The 22,500-nt window shown below is 39.4% G+C and overlaps 3 protein-coding genes across 5 annotated transcripts in view; 2 read left to right on the forward strand and 1 right to left on the reverse strand.

The window, feature by feature from the left end:
• LOC132848057 (golgin subfamily A member 6-like protein 25) overlaps positions 1–1,888 on the forward strand; it is a 3,339-nt gene extending 1,451 nt beyond the window's left edge. Inside the window, exons 4-8 of the mRNA XM_060873570.1 lie at positions 80–250; positions 327–509; positions 690–1,109; positions 1,242–1,422; positions 1,853–1,888. Coding sequence (XP_060729553.1) covers positions 80–250; positions 327–509; positions 690–1,109; positions 1,242–1,415 — 948 coding nt within the window. The 3' untranslated portion in view covers positions 1,416–1,422; positions 1,853–1,888. The remainder of the gene's footprint in view (positions 1–79; positions 251–326; positions 510–689; positions 1,110–1,241; positions 1,423–1,852) is intronic.
• Positions 1,889–3,214: 1,326 nt separating this feature from the next.
• Positions 3,215–5,013, forward strand: LOC132849273 (leucine-rich repeat flightless-interacting protein 1-like). Its single transcript, XM_060875525.1, has 4 exons — positions 3,215–3,590; positions 3,809–3,879; positions 4,339–4,509; positions 4,870–5,013. Exons 1-4 carry the CDS (start codon positions 3,425–3,427, stop codon positions 5,011–5,013), a joined length of 552 nt encoding a protein of 183 aa, XP_060731508.1. The 5' UTR covers positions 3,215–3,424.
• A 7,164-nt stretch (positions 5,014–12,177) lies between these two features.
• Positions 12,178–22,500, reverse strand: part of rock1 (Rho-associated, coiled-coil containing protein kinase 1) — a 33,185-nt gene continuing 22,862 nt past the window's right edge. The window contains exons 26-33 of one of the 3 annotated variants that reach the window (XM_060875375.1): positions 22,227–22,418; positions 20,829–20,994; positions 18,356–18,426; positions 18,174–18,262; positions 17,972–18,050; positions 17,521–17,782; positions 17,222–17,429; positions 12,178–14,351 (exon numbers count right to left, since the gene is read on the reverse strand). In XM_060875375.1, coding sequence (XP_060731358.1) covers positions 14,348–14,351; positions 17,222–17,429; positions 17,521–17,782; positions 17,972–18,050; positions 18,174–18,262; positions 18,356–18,426; positions 20,829–20,994; positions 22,227–22,418 — 1,071 coding nt within the window. In that variant the 3' untranslated portion in view covers positions 12,178–14,347. Of the gene's footprint in view, positions 14,352–15,044; positions 15,715–17,221; positions 17,430–17,520; positions 17,783–17,971; positions 18,051–18,173; positions 18,263–18,355; positions 18,427–20,828; positions 20,995–22,226; positions 22,419–22,500 lie in introns of those variants that run through there. The other 2 variants (XM_060875374.1, XM_060875373.1) reach the window with 2 other exon arrangements.

Here is a 22,500-nt window from a genome sequence, read left to right on the forward strand (position 1 = left end):
AATGAGTCAGTAATTAAAAGTGTCTGAATGTGTGTGTGAAGTAAATAAAGTCACTAAGCTTCAATTGTTGTTCTCTCAGGTCATTCTGGCTAAAGCAGAGAAGAAACATCAAAAGGATGTGAAGACCATCACTCAGCTGAAGAAGCAGAATTCTGACCTGACAGAAAGGGTGGAGGCACTGAGAGAAACATTGAAGAAAACAAAGAACCGTCTCTTTGAGTCTAACATCATATTTGATGATATGTTTAACGTAAGTGAGGAAAAAAAACTTTAAGCATTAAGCACTTGGATTTATGCCTTTTTTTTACCACATGTGTGTGTTTTAGGAGCAAGATCAAGAGGAACACCTCATCCTACAATCAGTGAACCAAGAGATGCAGTACACCATCGTTCAGATGGAGGTGGAGAGATCTGAAAAGTTAATCCAGATAGAGAACCAGAAAAACAAAATGAAGGACCTGGGAAACCTGGTCTTTGACATGAACATAGAGATTGATCATCTAACGAATGTGAGTGTGAAAAAAAAATGCACTGATCAGCTCATTTAGAAATATGAGGATTTTTTTCTGCACAATGAGTTAAAATTAAAGATGTATTTTTAAGGTGCCATATTTTATCTATGGTCCATTGCAGATGTGAACATTAAGCATTAGAGTGTGAACCTATTTTGCACCATGTGTGTGTTTTAGGAGCAAAAGCGAGCACGGGAGGCTTACGGCATCCTCCGGGCTGAAAATATGAAGATGAAGAAGACCATCACTCAGCTTGAAGAGGAGAACAGTGAGATGAAGAAGACCATCACTCAGCAGCAGGAGGAGAACAGTGAGATGAAGAAGACCATCACTCAGCAGCAGGAGGAGAATAATGAGATGAAGAAGACCATCACTCAGCTGGAGGATAACAGTGAGATGAAGAAGACCATCACTCAGCAGGAGGAGAACAATGAGATGAAGAAGACCATCACTCAGCAGGAGGAGAACAATGAGATGAAGAAGACCATCACTCAGCTGGAGGAGGAGAACAGTGAGATGAAGAAGAACATCACTCAGCTGGAGGAGGAGAACAGTGAGATGAAGATGACTCTGATTCCCAAGGAGCAGTTACTGAAGGTAAACATTTCTTCTCCTGAAACTGTGACTGCTCTTGTAAACTCTTTCCTTGTCTGTTGTACTAAACCGTGTGTCAGTTATGGGCCAGAAAAATGTTTTAAAGTTTTATACATGAAATCTCTGTTTTCACAGAAACAGGAGCAACCTGCTGGGGCCATTGAGAGAAGCACGGGATCCACATCAAAACTGAGTGATGAAAATGTAAAAATCACAGAAAGTCGTGAGACTCCAAGTGAAAGAATGAAGAAAAGAAGAATGAAAAAATTAATAAATGGAGAAAAGAAGAAAGAAAGAGTGCAACGTTAACAAATATGTAAATAATACATTTATTTGTAATAGAAATGTGGATGTGTTTTTTTTTTTTTTGGAACAGATCATGTTTTCTTTCCATGGATCATCATCTTTGTGTCTGTCAGTGGGATTCTTAGTGAAATGAACTCTTCTGTTCATCAAGTAGAGTTCTGTTCTTCTGTAGAGTCCTATCTCTTGTACTGTATGTTTTTGTGTTTAATCCTGTCTTCTGTTATTATCTCATGCAGCTGCATGTGATCTTTCGTTCTGGGCAAATGTCCGACGTATATGTATGTATATGTATGAACCTTCGTCCTGGGCAAATGCCCGACGTATATGTATGTTACCTTGTAAAGCGTCCTTGAGCTTGGGAAAGGCGCTATATAAATTAAACATATTATTATTATTATTATTATTATTATCAATGTAATGAAATTTTCTCCTTTTTGCAGGCATCAGTTTCAACAGAAAATTGAAGAGGACTTCCAGATGTCAAAACCGTTCATCAATCTTCTGCTGTCTTCAGTGACAGGACGGCTTTTGTTCTCCTGCAGGACATTTTACTGACTTTTCTGAGTTTTTGACTTGAGCTGATGTTCAGCTTCTGTGTAAAATCTACAGCTTTACAGCTCAGGCTGTGTTTAAAGTTATAGAATTTAACTATCAGATTCATGAATGATCATTTATCATAAGGTCAGTTATACAACGGAGGAATGTTGGTACTATTACATTTAGTCTATTTAATAAAATACCAACTCACTACAGCTCATCTACACATATGACACTTTTCTACATGTCTTCATTTTACAACATGGAATTGAAATTTACTTCATTAGGTTTTTATTTCATTTATTCATGGATCTACAGAAATTATTTCACAAAATATATTTAAAGCTTGTGATTGCATAACTGACATGAAAGCCCCAAATGACTATTATCTAAGTGATTATCTGGTATAAGTGACACAGACAGCTATTAACTTTAGAGGGGTGCTTACTTTTTTTTCACAGTGGTGATATAGTCATGTTAATACAGTAAAATTATAAACCAAACCTGAAAGAGATCGTCTCTGCTCCAGAAAATGAATGAATTATTCAGCACATTTCCTTACTTTATCTGCTTTTGTAATTTACCTGCATGTGACACAAATCAGCTTTATCAGATTCTTAAATGTCTTATCAACATTTAGACCATCATCAGCACACATTTACAGCACAGTGTGTTTCAGATTTGTTCTGATTCATGTTTAAATGAATCGACTCTCTTATCTCCTCACTTCTAAATGTAATAACCATCAGCTCCACGTTACAGCACCATCTTTCACCACTAGGCATTTCCATCTGCAGACCTGCTGCTCACCGGATGCTGCGTACCATTTTGTGTAAGCTCTGAAAACTTGTGTATGAAAATCATCAGTTTATGAAATACTTTGGCCAACGTGGCACCAATGACATCAACAAGATCACGTTTACTTTAGTTTCATTCTTACAATTGATGTGAACATGAACTGTGTATACAGTCAGTAGCAGCTATTGCTGTGCAGTGGCAGTGTTAAGATGGGATCTGATGACTTGTTTCTAGACTTTCTGAGGTCATGTTGAGGTTACAAACATGGTTAATTTAGTTAATTTAACTACAACTACTACAATTAATAACAATAATGATAGTAACAATAACAGTAACAACAATAACAATAATAATAATAATAATAATAATAATAATAATAAAATACGTATTTCTTTACTGTTTATTTTTAAATAATAAAAGTGAACAGTTTGATTTATTCATTCATTCAGCCCAACATACTGTATATAATAAGACACATTGACCTGAGCGGTGTTTATAAACTCTATCACGTGATCTCATGTCCAAACGTAAGTGACGTCATGGAGTAGAATCGATCTAGAAGCGAACAGAACCGACACGGAATTGGGTTCAAATCACCGCGGACCTTTCAGATGTCTGTTGTACACTGAGAGAGTAATGTGTTTGTTGTGGTTACTCTGATCCTCGGAGAGATAAAAATGGTTGTTTACAGTCTATTTAATTCCGTTGTATTGGATCTTCTACTGCGCCACCTGCTGTTAGTCGCCGGAGCTGCAGTCGTGACAGTCTGCATTTATTATTATGTCCAACGGGACGATGGAGGACAAACCACCGAGGACACCGAGGACACCACCGTCCCCGAAGGTACAACTATGTCTCAGTCCTGGTGTAAACATGCAGTGCTCAGTTTACTTGTCTCTGATACTGAACATCACTAAAGTCTTTTTATTCAGGAGCTTCGTTTAAAAGTGGAATAATTCTTCTGTAGAGTTTCACCAGGATCACAAGTGGGAAATATTCTTAATAATTCAACACTTTAATCATAGACGATGATGTGGGATTTTGTGTTTATTTATTTTTAGACCCAGTTTATGAACAGACCACGGAACCGGCTCTGGTCCGACACACAGAGGTTGTTCAGGACCAGATGATGGTAATTTTGTTCTGTTCATATCTCTAACCCTATAGTGAAGATTTACAGTCTCTTACTAACAGCAGAACTGCAGCTTCACATTTACACCATTCACACTCTAATGTTTCTTTACACTAATCACACACTGGACATTTGAAATGTTTAAGAAACTTCAAGCTATAATTTGTCATAAGATCCATTTGAAACAGTTGTTTTTATGAAAGTAATGAAGACATTATTGCACATTTTCACCCAAAGTATTTCAGCACTAGGCTCAGGACAGCAGTCCAGACTTGATGTTCACTTATGTCTTTATCAGGAAAACAACACATCAGAATTTCATCAGAAATCTGAAAGTCCATTGTGTTGTATATTTTATGTCTCTTTAGATTGATGACAGAGCTGCATCTCTGAGTGTTAGTCCTCAGATCTGAAGATAGCTTTATTTGGAGATAACATTATTTGGATGGTGAATTTCAGGAGGCTGAGTCTGAGGCTGAGGAGAAGATTCAGGAGCTGGTGGTGCCCAAGATTCAGCTGGAGGACAGAGTGAAGGAGCTGGTGGTGCCCAAGATTCAGCTGGAGGACAGAGTGAAGGAGCTGGAGGAACTACTCTGTGAGGCACGCAGAAGCTATGACCTGAAAAGTAAGGTACGTGAGATAAAAATTCAGAATAATGCGAGTACCGTACCTAGGGAGATATTCAGAATAGGAAACATCTGCACTATGGAGTTTGAAGCTCACATGCACTTGAGCCAGAGATGCGAGAGCAGTGACGGCTGGTGATGATGTTAGATGGGAGACGAAACTCTCAGCTCTGTCAGAGGCTCAACACTGAAACTATTATTGTTCAGTCATGTCTTATATCATGACGTGTCACATTGTAGAGATAATGTGGGGTGACTATTACACACACACACACACACACAACAAGAAAAAAAACACTAAATGTTCCCTTTTTGTCATATGTAATAAAGTTTAATCTTTTTTTCCCCCATGTGTGTGATTTAGGAGTGTGAGCGAGAACAGGAGGCTCACAGCATCCTCCAGACTGAGAATGACAAAATGAAGAAGACCATCGCTCAGCTGGAGGAGAAGAACGATCAGATGAGTAACCAGGAGCTGTTAATGAACGTAAAAATTTCTTCTTATTAATTTGCCATTGTGAACTCTGTATATGTGTGTGTGTGTGTGTGCGTGTGTGTGTGTGTGTGTGTGTGTGTGTGTGTGTGTGTGTGTGTGCGTGTGTTTCACTTTTCCACAAATAAATTTAGGCTATTCTCGTGAGTTAATGAGTCAGTAATTAAAAGTGTCTGAATGTGTGTGTGAAGTAAATAAAGTCACTAAGCTTTAATTGTTATTCTCTCAGGTTATTCTTGCTGAAGCTGAGGAGAAACATCAGAAGGATGTGAAGACCATCACTCAGCTGGTGGAGGAGAAATCTGACCTTGAAGAAAGGGTGGAGGCACTGAGAGATTCATTGAGGAAAACAAAGAACCTTCTCAACGAGTCTAAGAGGAAGTTTGATGATATGTTTAACGTAAGTGAGAAAAAAAACTTGTACTTAGCATCACCTTTATAAACACCACAAGGACTTTAATTCTGTATGCCTCTTTTACACAACGTGTGTGTTTTAGGAGCAAGATCAAGAATTGCACTGTTCCCTCTGTTTAGAGAACCAAGAGATGCAGGACACCATCGTTCAGATGGAGATGGAGAGATCTGAAAAGTTAATCCAGATAGAGAACCAGAAAAACAAAATGAAGGACCTGGGAAACCTGGTCTTTGACATGAGCATGGAGATTGCTCATCTAACAAATGTGAGTGTGAAAAAAAATGCACTGATCAGCTCATTTAGAAATATGAGGATTTTTTTTCAGAACAATGAGTTAAAATTAAAGATGTATTTTTAAGGTGCCATATTTTATCTATGGTCCATTGCAGATGTGAACATTAAGCATTAGAGTGTGAACCTATTTTGCACCGTGTGTGTTGTAGGAGCAAAAGCAAGCACGGGAGGCTTACGGCATCCTCCGGGCTGAAAATATGATGATGAAGAAGGAGGAGGAGTTACTGAAGGTAAACAATTCTTTTCAGGAATCTGATTTATATATATATAGTGTGTTTTTAGGGACATTTTGTCCTTTTTTCCTCCAAGACTATTGTCCTGAGTAATGAGTCAGTAATTAAAAGTGTCTGAATGTGTGTGTGAAGTAAATAAAGTCACTGAGCTTTAAGTGTTGCTCTCTCAGGTCACTCTGGCTGAAGCTGAGGAGCAACATCAGAAGGACATGGAGACCATCACTCAGCTGGAGGAGGCGAATTCTGAGCTGACAGAAAAGGTGCAGGCACTGAGAGATACAGTGGAGGAAATGGGGAAACAGCTTCTTGAATCTAACAGAGAGTGTGAAGAGCTAATGATTGTAAGTGAGAAAAAAACCTAATGCATTAAGCATCTCCTTAATCAAGACCATGAGGACTTTAATTCTGTTTAAACATTAATCACTGAAATTAAACCTCTTGTGCTCTGTGTGTGTTTTAGGATCGAGAGGCTCACAGCATCCTCCAGTCTGAGGTCAATGAGATGAAGAAGATCATCACTCAGCTGGAGGAGCAAAACAATGAGATGAAGAAGACTCTGATAGACAAGGTAAACATTTCTTCTCAGGAATCTGTGTGTGTGCGTGTGTGTGTGTATGTTACTCCTATTTTGGAGACACGTTCTTCTTTCCCCAGTACATATTCTCAGGAGTGAACAGTTAGTTTGTAAAGGTGTCTGAATGTGTGAGTAGAAGTAAATAAATCCATCAATCCTGTGAAGAACAGTGCAGGACACATGAAACGTGCTGTCTGAGACTCAGAGGCAGCTAAAGAATGGAAGAAAGAAAAACCTGAGGCATTAAGCAGCTCCTTTATCAAGAACATGAGGACTTTAATTCTGTTTAAACATTAATCTCTCAGATTAAACCTCTTCTGCTCTGTGTGTGTTTTAGGAGCGAGAGGCTCACAGCATCGTCCAGTCTGAGGTCAATGAGATGAAGATGATCATCACTCAGCTGAAGGAGCAAAACAGTGAGATGAAGATAACTCTGATTCATAAGGAGGAGTTACTGAAGGTAAAAATTTCTTCTCAGGAATCTGTGTGTGTTTTTGTGTGTTTTTATGGACATTTTGTCCTTTTCCCCAATACATTTAGACAATTCTCCAGACTATAAATTAAACTATTAACAGTGTCTGAATATGTGTGTAGAAGTAAATAAAGTCACTGAGCTTTAATTGTTGTTCTTTCAGGTCACTCGGGCTAAAGCTGAGGAGCAACATCAGAAGGATGAGGAGACCATCACTCAGCTGGAGGAGGAGAATTATGACCTTACAGAAAAGGTGGAGGCACTGAGAGGCACAGTGGAGGAACTAGGGAAAGAGCTTCTTGAATTTAACAGAGAGTGTGACGAGCTAATGAATGTAAATGAGAAAAAACCTAATGCATTAAGCATCTCCTTTATGAAGACCATGAGGACTTAATCACTCAGATTAAACCTCTTGTGCTCTGTGTGTGTTTTAGGAGCGAGAGGCTCACAGCATCCTCCAGTCTAAGGTCAATGAGATGAAGAAGATCATCACTCAGCTGGAGGAGCAAAACAATGAGATGAAGAAGACTCTGATACACAAGGTAAACATTTCTTTTCAGGAATGTGTGTGTTTGTTTTTAGGGACATTTTGTCCTTTTTCCCCAATACATTTAGACTATTCTCCATACGCTAGACTATTAAACGTGTCTGAATGTCTGTGAAGTAAAGAAGTAAATAAAGTTGCTGATCTTTAAATGATGTTCTCTCAGGTCACTCTGGCTGAAGCTGAGGGGCAACATCAGAAAGACGTGGAGACTAAAACTCAGCTGGTGGAGGAGAATTCTGACCTGACAGAAAGGGCGGAGGCACTGAGAGATACAGTGGAGGAACTGGGGAAACAGCTTCTTGAGACACATTTGCAGTGTGATGAGCTCACAGATGTAAGTGATAAAAGCCTTACACTAATCTGAGGCAGGGGCAGTTCTAGGATTTCATCTTTAGGGGTTTTAGCCCTCAGTGAGAATTTAAAACAAGAAGAGTTTTATATTATATATTATATATTATATGACTACACAGTAAGCCAAAAGTTATGGTATTATTTAAAATGGCAAAAGTGGACACCAAAATTTTATGCATGATGTAATGATGTCAGTCTTGAATCAAATCAGTTCATGTATGTGTGTATTCTCTACAAACAGTGTGTCTAATGAATGCAGTCATTAATAAACTAATATTCACAAAGACCAAATCAATAAATGTTATTTTTATTTAGTATTGAATGGATTGTTTGCATTAATATTTTGTTTGTGCTACAACTCTGGTAATAAGAATAGTGACATTTCACTGCTTTTGGTTGCCGTCTTTGTGGCTTTCTGCCAATTAACGTTATAGATAAATGCCTCCAGCTCTGACTGCGTGTGCACGCTGCGCGTACCTATGCATCTCTGTTCTAATAAAGCAGACAGCTGATGACGCACTTTTGAAAGACTACAACGCACGTGCGTACAGACAGGGTCACAGAGCCACCCTAAAGAAGGTCTAGAACCACCCCTGATATGAGGTCTGATTAAACATTAAACACTTAAATTTCCACCTTTTGTGCTCTGTGTGTGTTTTAGAGTGTGAGCGAGAGCGAGAGGTTTACAGACCAAGTACAATGAGATGAAGATCCTGATTCACAAGAGAAGATACTGAAGGTAAACATTTGTTCTCCTGAAACTGTGACTGCTCTTGTAAACTCTTGCCTCGTCTGCTGTACTAAACCGTGTGTCAGTTATGGGCCAGAAAATTAGGTACAGTACAAATAGCATAAATGTGACTGTTTTAAAGTTTTATACATGAAATCTATGTTTTCACAGAAACAGGAGCAACCTGCTGGGACCATTGAGAGCAGCACAGGATCTACATCAGGATCGGTGTGATTTGAAAATGAGGATCAGGTTCACTTCTGAGTCTGGTTCCTCTCAAGGTTTCTTCCTCATATCATCTCAGGGAGTTTTTCCTTGCCGCCGTCACCTCAGGCTTGCTCATTAAGGATAGGGATAGATAATATAGTATTTTATATTTTAAGTTAATCTTTTTTTTAATTAATTTTAAAGCTTCAATTGTATATAGTTACTTATTTATTTTTTTATTCTTATCTTTTCTTCTCAATATTATTATATGTGTATTTCTTTTTTCTCTCTTCTGTTTCCATACTTCTGTAAAACTGCTTTGAGACAATGGGAAATTGTTAAAAGCGCTATAGAAATAAATTGAATTGAACTGAATTGAAAAATAAAGGAAGGAAAAGAAGAAGAAAGAAAGAAAGAAAAAAAGAAAGAAAGAAAGAAAGAAAGAAAGAAAGAAAGAATAAAAAACATGTTTCCTAATGTTTCATTCTGATGATTGATGTGAACATGAACTGTGTATACAGTCAGTAGCAGCTATTGCTGTGCAGTGGCAGTGTTAAGATGGTATCTGATGACTTGTTTCTATACTTACTGAAAGGGGTGAGATGTCTCTGTACACTGAACTCTCTCAAGACTCCAGCTTTGGACCATACACTTGTGTTTGAGTCACAGATCCTCACCAGCCCATACGGGACGTCCAACTGAACTCAACTTCCATGGATTTACATGAAGGCCACATTCTTACTGGCAGAAGAGTATGAAAGTCACATGCTTTAGAGATACATCAACCCTGCAAACAGTGAGGGACAAATCCAGGCTTCCTGCCTACATCCAGATCACCTGCTCTGGTGTTATTCACGGAAAGAGTTTTGGTAGTCTGACACCGAAAGTAAAAATCATGAAAAAAGCTTATGAAATTCTGATATGTTGTTTCTTTTTTTGACTTTGGATTCCTTTACATGCACATGAACTTTAACGACATCTCTTTCTTAATCTGTAGGGTTTAATATGGAGTTGGCACACCCTTAGCAGTTATACAGTAACACTATCAACTCTTCTTAGGTTTAGGTGTGTGTTTAAGGGAATTTTTTACCATTCCTGTAGAAGCTCATTTGTGAGGTCAAACACTGATGATGGACGAGAATGGCTGGTCTTTATGGACCTTGCTTTGTACACCGGTGCGCAGTCATGTTGGAACGGTATTGGGCCATCCCCATAGTGTTCCCACAAATGAAGCATTCACTGAGCTAAACCCAACCCCTTAAAAATAACCCCACATCATAATCCCCCCTCCACCAAACTTTACACTTGGCACAATGCCGTCAGACATGTACCATTCTCCTGGCAACCACTAAACCCAGACTCGTCCATCAGATTTTCAGAAAAAGAAACGTGATCCGTCATTCCAGAGAACATGTCTCCATTGCTCTAGGTGCGCTTTACGCTACTGCATCCGATGCGTTGCATTGCACTTGATGTAAGGCTTGGTTGCAGCTGCTCAACCATGGAAACCCATTCCATGGAGCTCTCTATGTACTGTTCTTGATCTTATTTGAAGGCCACACAAATTTTGGAAAAAGTTAACAACATCTGCTCACTGTGTGCCTCAGCATGCTCTGACCCCGCTCTGTGATTTTGTGTGGCATACCACTTTATAGCTTGAGTTGTTCCTAATTGCTTCCACTTTGTTATAATAAAGGAAAGGGGAACATAGAAGCCTTTATTATCGCCACATATACTTTACAGCACAGTGGAATTCATTTCTTCAAATATCCCAACTGAGGAGGTTGGGGTCGGAGTGCCGGGGCAGCTATGATTCAGGACCCCCGGAGCAGGGAGGGTTGAGGGCCTTGCTCAAGGGCCCAACAGTGGCAGATTTGCAGTGCTAGGGCTTGAACCATTATCCTCTAATAAACAACACAGAGCCTTAACCATTTGAGTGACCACTGCACATAACAGTTGACCATGGAATATTATGTAGTGAGGAATTTTCAAGAATAGGTGTTCAGCTGTGCAAAAAGTCTATCACAGTACCACACTTGAATTCAGTAGGCTTTGTAGGCAAGCATCAGTGTTTTAAATCTGATGTGTTCAGCTACCGGAAGCCAGTGGAGGAGAGCAGCAGCTGGGTGGTGTGGAGAACTAAGGCAGATTGAAAACAAGTCATGCAGCTGCATTTTGGGTCAATTGCAGAGGATGAATTGCGTTCAAAGGTAGACCTGCCAGCAGTGCGTTGCAGTAATCCAGTGTTGAGATGACAAGAGACTGAACAAGTACCTGAGTAGCCCGTGTGGACAAAAATGGCCAAATCCTGATGTTGTAGAAAATTAACCGACATGAGCGAGTCACATTAGCAATGTTCAAGGAAAAAGACAGTTGATTGTCTTCTCCGTGATTACCCCAAGGTTGCGGGTTGAGACTGAAGGGGAGATCAGATCATTATGCAAGGACATTGAAAGATCATGACCTCAGGATGAATCACCTGATGATCAGCAGTTCAGTTTTGCTAGGATTGAGCGTCAATTGATGAGCAGTCATCCATGATGATATGTCTGCCAGACACGCTGAGATCTGAACAGAAGCTGTGGTATCTGAGGGTGGGAAAGAGAAGTTGAGTATCATCAGCGTAGCAGTAGTAAGAGAACCCGTGTGAGGAAATAACTTCACCAAGAGAGTGAGTATACAGGGAGAAAATAAGAGGACCAAGTACTGAGCCCTGTGGGACACCAGTGGAGAGTCTGTGTGGAGCAGATGTCACTCCCCTCCTTGTTATATGATATGAGAAACCTTCCAGGTAGGAAGTAAACCATTCCAATGCTGCCAAGGGTGGCCAAGAGAGTGGTTCACCGTATCAAACTCTGCTGAAAGGTGAAGGAGGATGAAGACAGATGACAGCTTGGCTGATCTAGCAGCATGTAGTTTCTCAGAGACATCCAAATGGGCTGTGTCTGTCGAATGCATGCTTATACAATATATGTGGCTATATCAGTCACAGAGGTTTTTTTTTTTTAAATTTCAGAAATTATTTGTAAATTTTGAGTTTGATTATTCTCACTTTATCAGGTAAAAATAAACAAGTGAGACAGGAAAATCTTTGTTTTTCATTTAGTTGCATAATAATTCTGCACACTAACAGTTGCCTAATAATGATGTACATATAGATATTCTCTTAAGAAAGCCAAAACTTCACTTTTACTACTTAAATGTTCAGGTTTGAGGGTTTGTTAACATAATAATGCCTAATAATTGTGCACACAGTGTATATACATATACCTATACAAGCATACACACAGACAGACACACATACACACACATGCATGCAGAGACAAGAATCAGGGGTCACAAGTCCAGAGTCTGTGTAGGTGACAAAGATATTGTTTATTGACACACATCCATCAGTGCGGGCCTCCAAACCTAATGAAACATGCAGTTTATCCAAGTAGATCGCCACCGTAGATCCAGTGCTGAAGTGAATAACTAAGGTGGTATTTCATCATCTCTGTCTCACCTGGTGATGGGCGAAAAAATATAAAAGCGAGACTTTGACCAGGAAAAGTTGGGGAGGGGTTACAACTTTTTTTTTTTGGAAAAAGGATTCAATGGTTTTTCATTGAAAAAAAAAAAACAAACAAACAAAAAAAAAAAAAACGCCATTCTGAGCAGAGTAAGCGCGGAGTTCGATCTGATCACCCAATGACATCACTAAGACGTTTCTCCTCTGTGGTTCGACATGCTGCTTTTCATTACACTGAGCTACTCGCATCATTGACACAGTAATTACACAATCATCTAATTTTATCTAGCTCGGTACCTCTGACTAGCTACTACCAGGGCAAAGTCGATGTTAGCTCAGCAATTCAACACTAGCTCAATTTGTGTTTAGGTAGTGCAATTAAATTTAATGCAATTAAATCTAGCATTTTATTCCACACACTACACTGAGCTTAAGAATGAATGGAATAAAATAAAGCATTGTGGTGTCACGTGATTAACTGATCGAGTTCAACTTATGTTCCGCCACCGCAAACCCAGGCATGTCACTCACTCTAAATGAGCTATTACCACAGGAAAACGCTTATTTGTGCACAACATGGCAACAACTGAAAGTGGGTTTGAGAATCTGGGGTCAGTTAAGGCTTCTTTACCTTCTTGAAATTTTAGCCTCTGTAATGAAGAGTGGAGGAACCAAACCCTTATTATTTCATACAGCATACAGCTATGAAGAAAGAATGTGCCGGTCATTGGTTATACAACAGATACTTATCTAGCTAGCAATGTTAGAAAGGAGGCTCTGAAATGGTCAACATAGTAGACTAGCTGATTAGGTAGAATTTCTGGGTGCCTGCAGATACAAGCGCTGACGTTCATTAACAATTAGGAATCATGCTAATTGTTAGCCATGTTTCCTGTTCAGACAGCAATCTTCTTGGTTTGAATCATACATTCCAGGAAATCTTAATATCATCTTTGCGTTTATGAAAGATTAACGTCAGTCACGAGTCTATTCCTCGACCCCCTCGTGTCCGAAATCACCGTCTCTATCACTAAACCTGGAGATTCTAATGAACAACGTGTTCAATATGCGCCGGCGCGCCCTGATAAAACCAGAAGGTGGATGATACACATCACATCATATATATTTTTTTCTTAAAAAAAAAAGAACAATAGTTTTACCATTGGGAAGAGGAACACAAACAGATATGGCAGTAAAAGTCGGTAAGGCACTAGGTGGGCTGAACGCTACACCTGTTTTAGTCTTCTACAAATAACTTACAATTCAAACAGTGCAGTTTTACATTTGTTAACTTAATGTTTCTCTTTTCTTCCTTTTTCAACCATTTATCTAGGAATCAAAAGTAAGGCAATACATTACCAAAAAAAAAAAAAAAATTATAAAACATTACAGTGAAGCATTTCAGTAATAATATACCCAAATGAACAATAACACAAAGCAAAAAAAAAAAAAAAAAAAAAAAAAAAAAAAAACAGTCATTGAAATTTAAGCTCCTTCAGCCGTTCTGGTGGATTCCTGTGGCTTGGAGAATTCACTAACAATAAGGATAATTATTATAACAACAATATGCATAGATTGTAATGATCTTGCATGCTCCTCAAAAAAAAAAAAGAAAAAGACTAATACTCAGTACCCAGTACTCCGTCTTGATTATTGCCCCACATTAATTTATTGCCCGTCAGGAACATTAAGGCTGAGAGAGTCCATCAGGCCAAGGTTTCGCCAATTTAGAGTCAACATTTTTCCAAGAGTGAAGGACCGTTTACTACAAATCCCATCAAAGTTCCCTTCAGAGCAACAAGTGGTCCCATCACGAGCCGCGTGAGAAGCCTAGAGGACAGGAGCAGCCTTTTCCCACCAGCTTCTCCGTCCCAGTGAAACGGTCATTTAGGGTTAATTCCATTATTTACCTTTAAATGCAGTTTTGTTTTTTTTAAGGTTTTTATTGAATAATCTGTGATGTACAAAGTCCCAATTGAGGAGTCCCAAACGTTTCAGAGAGAAGATTCAGGTGGTTAGCTGGAAAAGGGAACAAAGAGCAGAAAAGAAAGATTTGCAGGTTGTTGGTTTTTTTTAATAAGGACCTACAGTAGTTATAATTGGGCATGTGAAGATAATCGGTGATTTTGTAGTATTTAAGCCAATATATTATAAGCTACCAAAATACCCTAACCCTGCGTTCACACTAGCAAGTAAGAAGCTGTAGTATATCTCTTGTGAGGAAAATGTATTAAAGATTAATTTATACAACACACACTAAGCTTAGTACTAGCTTTGACAGCAAGACAACCCTTTAGCTACATATGCTACATATTTTTTTATCTGCCTCTAACCACATTTAAATCAGGTCACGTATTACAAGATAAGATGAAACCAGTGAGAAATGAAGAACTGTCAGACCACACGTGATATGTGATTGGCTCAAAATTTCAGACCAATCATGTGTGTATGCTGCATTACATCACAACACCTAATTTGCATATAATGAAAAACGTCTCAGGGCTGCTTGCTGTCCTCGTGTGAACGCGGGGTGAGGGTCTTTCTTTTTATCAAATGTATAGACAGCGCCGTCCCAGAGAGTTTGGATAATATCAAAACTAGCGGCCAAACCTTAGGGGCACTTATCACGGCATGAAATTTTATCATCATCACTTGCCTTCATCACTTATAGCATACAATATAGCATATTGATGATTAACTGTTTTATTATTATTATTATTATTATTATTATTATTATTATTATTATTATCATCTTTTCACATAAATGTTAGCAAGCAAACACACATCCGGTGTTAGAATATGCCTTCATGCTTAGTTAACATAAACTTTCCAGAAGTGAAGATGACACACCACAAGCTGCCCCTGTTTGTTCTGACGGGTCTGACACATTTCTATCACAACACCCTTAAAGACGTCCCCACTGAGAAACAACATGGAAGCCATTTCCTCAACAGTTCATCAAAAGGTTTTTAAGGCAGCTCGGTTTTATCGGTCTTGTTCAAATATGCTGTAGATTTTCTGTCTCTTGTCACCACTAGGTGGTGAAGGGAGGTTTTTCTAAAATACAGTTAATAAAGATGCCTTCCTTCTTTTCTCAACAAATTTGAAGACAATCAGAAAACTTGCTTTTGGTTAGCAGCCTTAAAAAACTTTTAGCCGACAATTTTGTGCTATAGCTGGTAAAGCAGGAGGCTTTTTGTTTTTAAATAACAAAAACTGAACTAAAACCCCTGTGTGAAGCCAGAAAGGAGTGGGGCGGTAAGGAGTGGTAAATATAGAGGGTAACTGATGAAAGATAAACTACGCTGAACTCTCCTTGTGGTGTAGACATCAACAGGAGCTCGAGGATGTGTCTGCAGCGTGGAGGTTGGATTGAGCCCTGCTACAACACAAACAGCCAGTCATAAACTTTACCTGTATCTGTTGTCCGGCCTGCAATAATATTACCGCTTGTTTTCATTTTACTAACTCCTCCCACATTCCTAGTACTGGCAGGCAAACTCTTTACCCTACTTTGAATGCAGTTGCCCATATATAAAAAAAAAAAATCACCCAAGCATCTTAAGAACTGGCCTGTTACCTGTAATCCCACTACTGGTGACCCTTGATCTCTTTGATGCTACAATCTGAACCAAGCTAGTATTCCTTGCCCCACTTTCAATGTCCCAGGAACCAAGTCCAAATTCCATAAGAAATGTTTCAGTTGAAACCATAACTTCTGCCCTAATCCCAGTGTTAGTACTCTAATCTAATCGACAGTTATTCCTGTGATCCCAACTACTACTGCTGATGTCAACATGCGATGTCTAATAATGTCCTTGCTACCCCTGTAACCAAACATACTCTAAATCCTACTGCAGGTATCCCAAAGCCCAACATCTAACAAACACCCAACCCACAGATGGTACTCACAAAACCAACTTTTTAAAACAATGTTGTTACCTACAAACTAACCTCTCACACAATCCTACTGCTTAGTGCCCTAAAAGCCTTGTCCCTAATGCCTCTGCTGGTACACCAAAAAACAACAACAACCTACCCCTAAATCCTACCCCTAAAACCAAGCCTTTACTCAGATACCACTGGTGCTACCTCCAAAACCCACTGTTAACACACAATTTCTTCTACTGACACCCCTATGTTTATTTTACCCCAATACCACTGGTGGTACCCTTAAGACAACATTTTTCTATACTTTGGCTACTCACAAAACGCAATAAGCAAAACCTTAAACTCTAAAACCATTACTAGTAACTCAAAGATAAACACCTATTCTGCTAATACAGCCACTAATACCATTTATATCCAACCTTTACCCCATGCCAACCATTAGTATCCCTACAACCAAATTTTTACATTACTGCTGGTAGCCTTAAAACCACTTTTTACTTGTAATCCATCTACTAGTCGCCCTTAGAACCAATCTTTTGTCCCTAATCCCACTGCCCCAAATCCCCCAAATGCTGTCAGTACACTTAGAACCCACCTGATATTATTTAAATCTGTTCTAATTACGTTAGAATTGTCCCTTAATCTTGTTTATCAGCCTAGAACTAATTCAAGTCACCACTCTAAAATAAATCTCTTACCTTCCATAATCTTTCATGACATCAGTCCTATCCTGAGATCCCTCGAACCGTGTCCATGACCCCTAGATCCTCCATTTCCTGAGGTGCCTAGCCCATCCGTTAGAACCCACTCAGGTCCCACAGTGTCACCTCTAACCCCTCTACCAAAACCCCTAGGCACACTCTCGAGATCCCTCTTTCATGTAACCCCTAGGCTTTTCCTTCATGACTCCTATGCCAGCCTTTAGGCTAAATCTAAACTAAACTTCTATTATGAAAAAAATAAATAAATAAATAAAATCAATGATAGGTTTCTTTTACCTGGACTGTCCGGAGCTGAATCTAGGGTTTCTGCGGAATGACTGATTAGCTACTGAGCGAGTGCTCATGGTACGAGGGGATGCTCGAGAGAAACTAGATGGAGGTGTTTTGGGAATCTTCTTGCCAAGATGGCCAATCCATTTCTTCTGCTCGTCCTGGGTGAGAGCTAGCAGGAGCATGTCACGTGCAGACGTCACATCATAGTTCACTGTGGGGTGATGAAGGAATGTCACGTGATGCAACTTACGTTTATAAGTTAGAATATAGTCTATTTGCCTAGACAGACTTCGTGTATATACCTTTGCATGGGGCGATGACATCCTCCTTCCTGTCCAGGTGGTCTTTGTGGCACTTGACGTGGCATCGACGGCATTCAAGTGCGGGTGGTGGTTTAAAGACATGCCACAGTGGTTTGGAGCAGGCTTCGCAGTTTGATGGGAAGTGGTAAAGTGTAGGGATAAATTCATGCCCTTTGTGAGCCAGGCAGTTAGCTTTTTCACCTTGAGGAATGGTCTCCATGTCCACTTCCTTACGGCATTCACCCTCATTAGCGTACAGAATCTGTAAAGAAACGGTTATGCCATTAACGATGTGCATCACACTTAACACACATACATAACATTGTATTTATATTTGTATTATAATAGTAAACACACATATATATAAATATATATATATATATATACACACACATATGGATTTAAAAAAAAATAACAAACCCAAACGTGTGATTTTATATAATATATTAACCTGAAATATTCTGGGAATTTCATCTGCTTCGGCGCGGTATACGTCACCTTGGGTTACTGGACGCACATGGAAGAGTTTGCTAAACAAAAAAATAATAAAAAACAATATAAAGCTTTTCAATTACAAACATCAACAAAAACAGTTTAAACACATGCATATTGGTAAACTTTTATTTATTTATTTTTTGAAAATTAAAACTCACTCAATGTCAAGCACCATGGAAGGATTGGACTGCTCTTTATCCTGCTCATCATTATAGAACAGAATCTTCTTACTGCTCACTACAACATACTGAGAGACACACGGGTACAATCACACGCAAACGTTTGTCTAAAGTCGTCTCAGGTTCATTATTAAGTTGTTTTCCGGATATTAAATCCTTACCTGCTTCCTCCACCCGTATCTTTTGATATTGGCTCTGTTCGGGATTGAGAGCCAGCCTTCTAATCTCGATTCTGCAAATATAATTAAAGAAAATAAATAAATAATTTCCAGCATATTGGCGCTACCTTAATTACTTAAGTGAACATGCCGTGAATGCAGATTTATTCAGATCACAAATCAAGCATCGAATAACAAAACGATAAATCAGAATCATCGCTCCCAACAACCACATGCCCGTCGGAGACGCTTTGCTGATCATATGCTGATTATTCAAGTAGTCCAAATCTGTTGATCTGTTAGATGTTCACCAAGTGCCATAATGTTAGTTCACATCATTAAGGTAATGAAGGGGCAAAAACGTAGAATAAGAACATGCTGCATTACATGTCAGACTGGGTCACTGGATTGTAGGGAGCCATTCTCATGGCCAATGATTTTAATGGTCATTAAGTCTTGTGTTAGTTGTTACTAAAATGAACTGAGGTTAAACAGTGGACACACATTAAAGCTTTAAACAGACCTGAAATTATAAATGTGAAACTACAATCTGTCTAATCCTAAATGAAACCTACCAAAATGTGGTCTTGACACTACAATTTTCTCGCGTCTGACTTACAGTTGACACCCCAATGGATTTCTACAAGTCAATTTATACACATCAATGGATTTATGTCCAAACTCAACTATACCCCGATGGAATTCTGTCCAAACCTGACCATACCCCAGTAAAACTCTACTGAAAAAGGACAATACCCCTGGGGAGGTTCTTTCCAAATATTACTATACCTTAGTGGTATTCTCTCTTATACCCTTGTAGAATTCTATCCAGAAAGATCTACACTGCTTTATAATTCAGTCCAAACCATCTATGCCTCTGTGGAATTATGTCTGATAGAAAAAGCTGCCTTTATTATTTGACACATACTGTATACATTACAGCACAGTGACATTATTTGTTTAGAAATAACTTTGGAAGATGGGGTCAGAGCACAGGGTCAGCCCCTAGAGCAGAGAGGGTTAAGAGCCATGCTCAGGGGCCCAACAGTGGCAGCTTGATAGTACTAGGGCTTGAACCTCAATCTTCAAATCAACAAACCAGAGCCATTATTATTTCTAGAAAGGACTGTAACTCCATCCAAAGGTTTTTGAAACCTGACCAAACCCTGTGAGATTCTGGGTTTCTCCCCAACCCTGACTAAAACACCAGTGGAACTTTGTCCTACCCCAACCATATCTTAGTGGAATTCTGTCCAACCCCAACCATATCTTAGTGGAATTCTGTCCTACCCCAACCATATCTTAGTGGAATTCTGTCCAACCCCAACCATATCTTAGTGGGATTCGATACAACTCCGACCACACCCAAGTGGAATTCTGTCCATACTTGACCACACTTGACCCTGTATTTTTTTCTACCTCTGAAACTTACCTATAACTAACATCAAATACACCACAGAGGTCACTCACAATTAAGTCTAAAATTTCACTAGAGTACAATTTTATGCATCCTAAACATTCAAAAGTACGAGCTGTATCATTCTGGACTGTACAGTGGTTGGGAGGATGTCATGATGCATTACAAATAAAACATGCAAGTGATAAAGGTCTGTGTGGTAAACAAAGTGCTGCTTTTCCACTAGTACAGTATTTTTATTTCACGCTACCATTTTCTTTTCAGATAAAGAATGCCTTGTAGTAAAGCGGGTCTGGCTACATTTCATGTCTTATAATGTGAACAAATCTTGATGGCTACATCTTTAGATAGAACATCTTTATGCCTTACTAATATATTATTAGGATTATTATTTGTTTAGGCACATATGTTTTTGCTGTTTAAACCTCCAATACATCATTACCACATTTTTCCTTGTGATTATTACTTAAAAACATACCACGACAGTAACTTGGTGGAAGCTAGTGGAAGAGCACTAAAATAAACACACGTGAGAGTAAAACTTTGATTAAAAATAAAAGTCTTTTTAAATGTACTAGCACAAAAAAAAACAATGTGCTTCACCAGAATAGCAGGAAGAAAATTCACTGATAAGAGATCAGTTTCTTTCAGATACATTTCAAGATGCTTTTCTCACACAAGCCAAAAAATACAAAAATAAAACAGCAAATAATTTCAGCAAAGGAAATATAAAAAGAAATCCCACAGCATGATGCACATGTAAGCTGCAGGTTACTCACAGAGGGAAAACAACAGAGGATATAAAGAGAAGAGAACAGACTGGACACACACAGGGGGAGAAAACATGAGAGATGACTTTAAACCCATAAACATGTTTAATAAGACAATGTGCTTTGCTTTACTTGATTTTTAAGAAGACATTTTAACTGAAAGCCAGAAATGCGAAATAAACTGAAGAAAGGGCCAGTCTATGACTGTTCGATAGATATAAGCAGATGACATTGGTACAAGATTGGTGTGTATGTGTGTGTGTGTGTGTGTGTGTGTGTGTGCGCATACCTGCAGTGTTGCTGTCCACCTCGTCTGTCTGCAGACTCGTCACACTCGTGTTCTCCATACGCAGCTGCAGGTCGTTCAGTTTCTCTCTGAGCTGCTCGATGTCACTTTCTTTACTGTCCAACTGCATCTGCAGCTCATTACGGTACGTGCTTTCTTCCACCAGTTGCTGCAAACACCCAGACACAATAAATATCATCAAAATGACAAAGATGTAGCATGCGCTGATGATTGGCACTAAAGCTGGCAATGTTTAGACACTTGTTTCAGCTGATGTGAACAGGAGATATCACTAGGGGGCAGTAGAGCTCCTTTTTTGTGGCCCCTGCAGTCAAACTGACCACTTTATTTTCCTCTCATTCATTCATTTTCTACCGCTTATCTGAACTACCTCGGGTCACGGGGAGCCTGTGTCTATCTCAGGCGTCATCGGGCATCAAGGCAGGATACACCCTGGACGGAGTGCCAACCCATCACAGGGCACACACACACACACACACACAATCACACACTACGGACAATTTTCCAGAGATGCCAATCAACCTACCATGCATGTCTTTGGACCGGGGGAGGAAACCGGAGTACCCGGAGGAAACCCCCGAGGCACGGGGAGAACATGCAAACTCCACACACACAAGGAGGAGGCGGGAATCGAACCCCCAACCCTGGAGATGTGAGGTGAATGTGATAACCGCTAAGACACCGTGACCCCCACTTTATTTTCCTTTTAAGATTTATTTATTTAGATCAATTCTTGATCTCCTTCCAAATCCATTGACTTAAACACGTTCACTCACGATGGCTAGCGGCCGGTCAGGACTTGTTAGCTTGATCGATCACTTTTTTTTTGAATATATACAGACTACATTTAATTTCCCCCACAACAATCACCTTTTTGTTTTATCAGCAACGTATCTGAATAATAATGAACTAGCTATTTGCACAAATATATAATTTTACCAAGGATTCAGCTATTGATGAATGTTTAGCTAACATCAACTCACCAGCTAGTTAAATGGAAAGCTAGTAGACTTAGTGAAGCCAAGTGTTCAAGACGGCCCTTGCTACGTTTACAGTGCATATGACTAATGATGGTTATTTATATATTATGTTTTGTACATTTCCAGCATTTAGCAGACTCCCTTATCCAGAGTGGCAATTGAGAAGAGAAAAAAAAAACTGAGCAATTGAGAGTTAAGGGCCCACCAGTGGCAGCTTGGTGGACCTGGGTTTAGAACTCATGACCTTCCGAGCAGTAGTCCAACACCTTAACCACTAGGCTACCACATCCCACAGTTAAAGTAAAACGTATATTAGCATAAGTGACATGTCTGCTTTTCATTAATCATGCTTTATATAGGTTTTGATGAATATCATCTTTAGTTGCATGTTAACACCCACCGCCTGCATCTCGCTGAGCTCCTTCTGGTATTTGATGGCCATGTGGTTGAACTTCTCCTTCTCCTGGTTGAGTTCCAGCTGCAGTTTGCGGTTCTCCTTCTCCTTCTTGCGCAGGTCTGTGGTGCTACCGCGCTTCTTCTGGTCCAGCTTCATGTCCTTACGGTTCATGATCTCAGCCAGTTTATTCACCGCCTGCAGAGACACAGTGTTCCTTCACTACTCACAATTGTGTGTGTGTGTGTGTGTGTGTGTGTGTGTGTGTTCACGGTCACAC

Source organism: Tachysurus vachellii, chromosome 7 (assembly GCF_030014155.1).
Source record: "Tachysurus vachellii isolate PV-2020 chromosome 7, HZAU_Pvac_v1, whole genome shotgun sequence".
In the NCBI taxonomy this organism is placed as follows: Eukaryota; Metazoa; Chordata; class Actinopteri; order Siluriformes; family Bagridae; genus Tachysurus; species Tachysurus vachellii.

Coding starts and splice junctions, on each gene's coding strand:
- LOC132849273 (XM_060875525.1), top strand. CDS start 3,425: ATGGTTGTTTACAGTCTATTTAATTCCGTTGTATTGGATCTTCTACTG. Junction 3,591..3,808: donor GGACACCACCGTCCCCGAAG/GTACAACTATGT, acceptor ATTTATTTTTAG/ACCCAGTTTATGAACAGACC. Junction 4,510..4,869: donor GCTATGACCTGAAAAGTAAG/GTACGTGAGATA, acceptor TGTGTGATTTAG/GAGTGTGAGCGAGAACAGGA.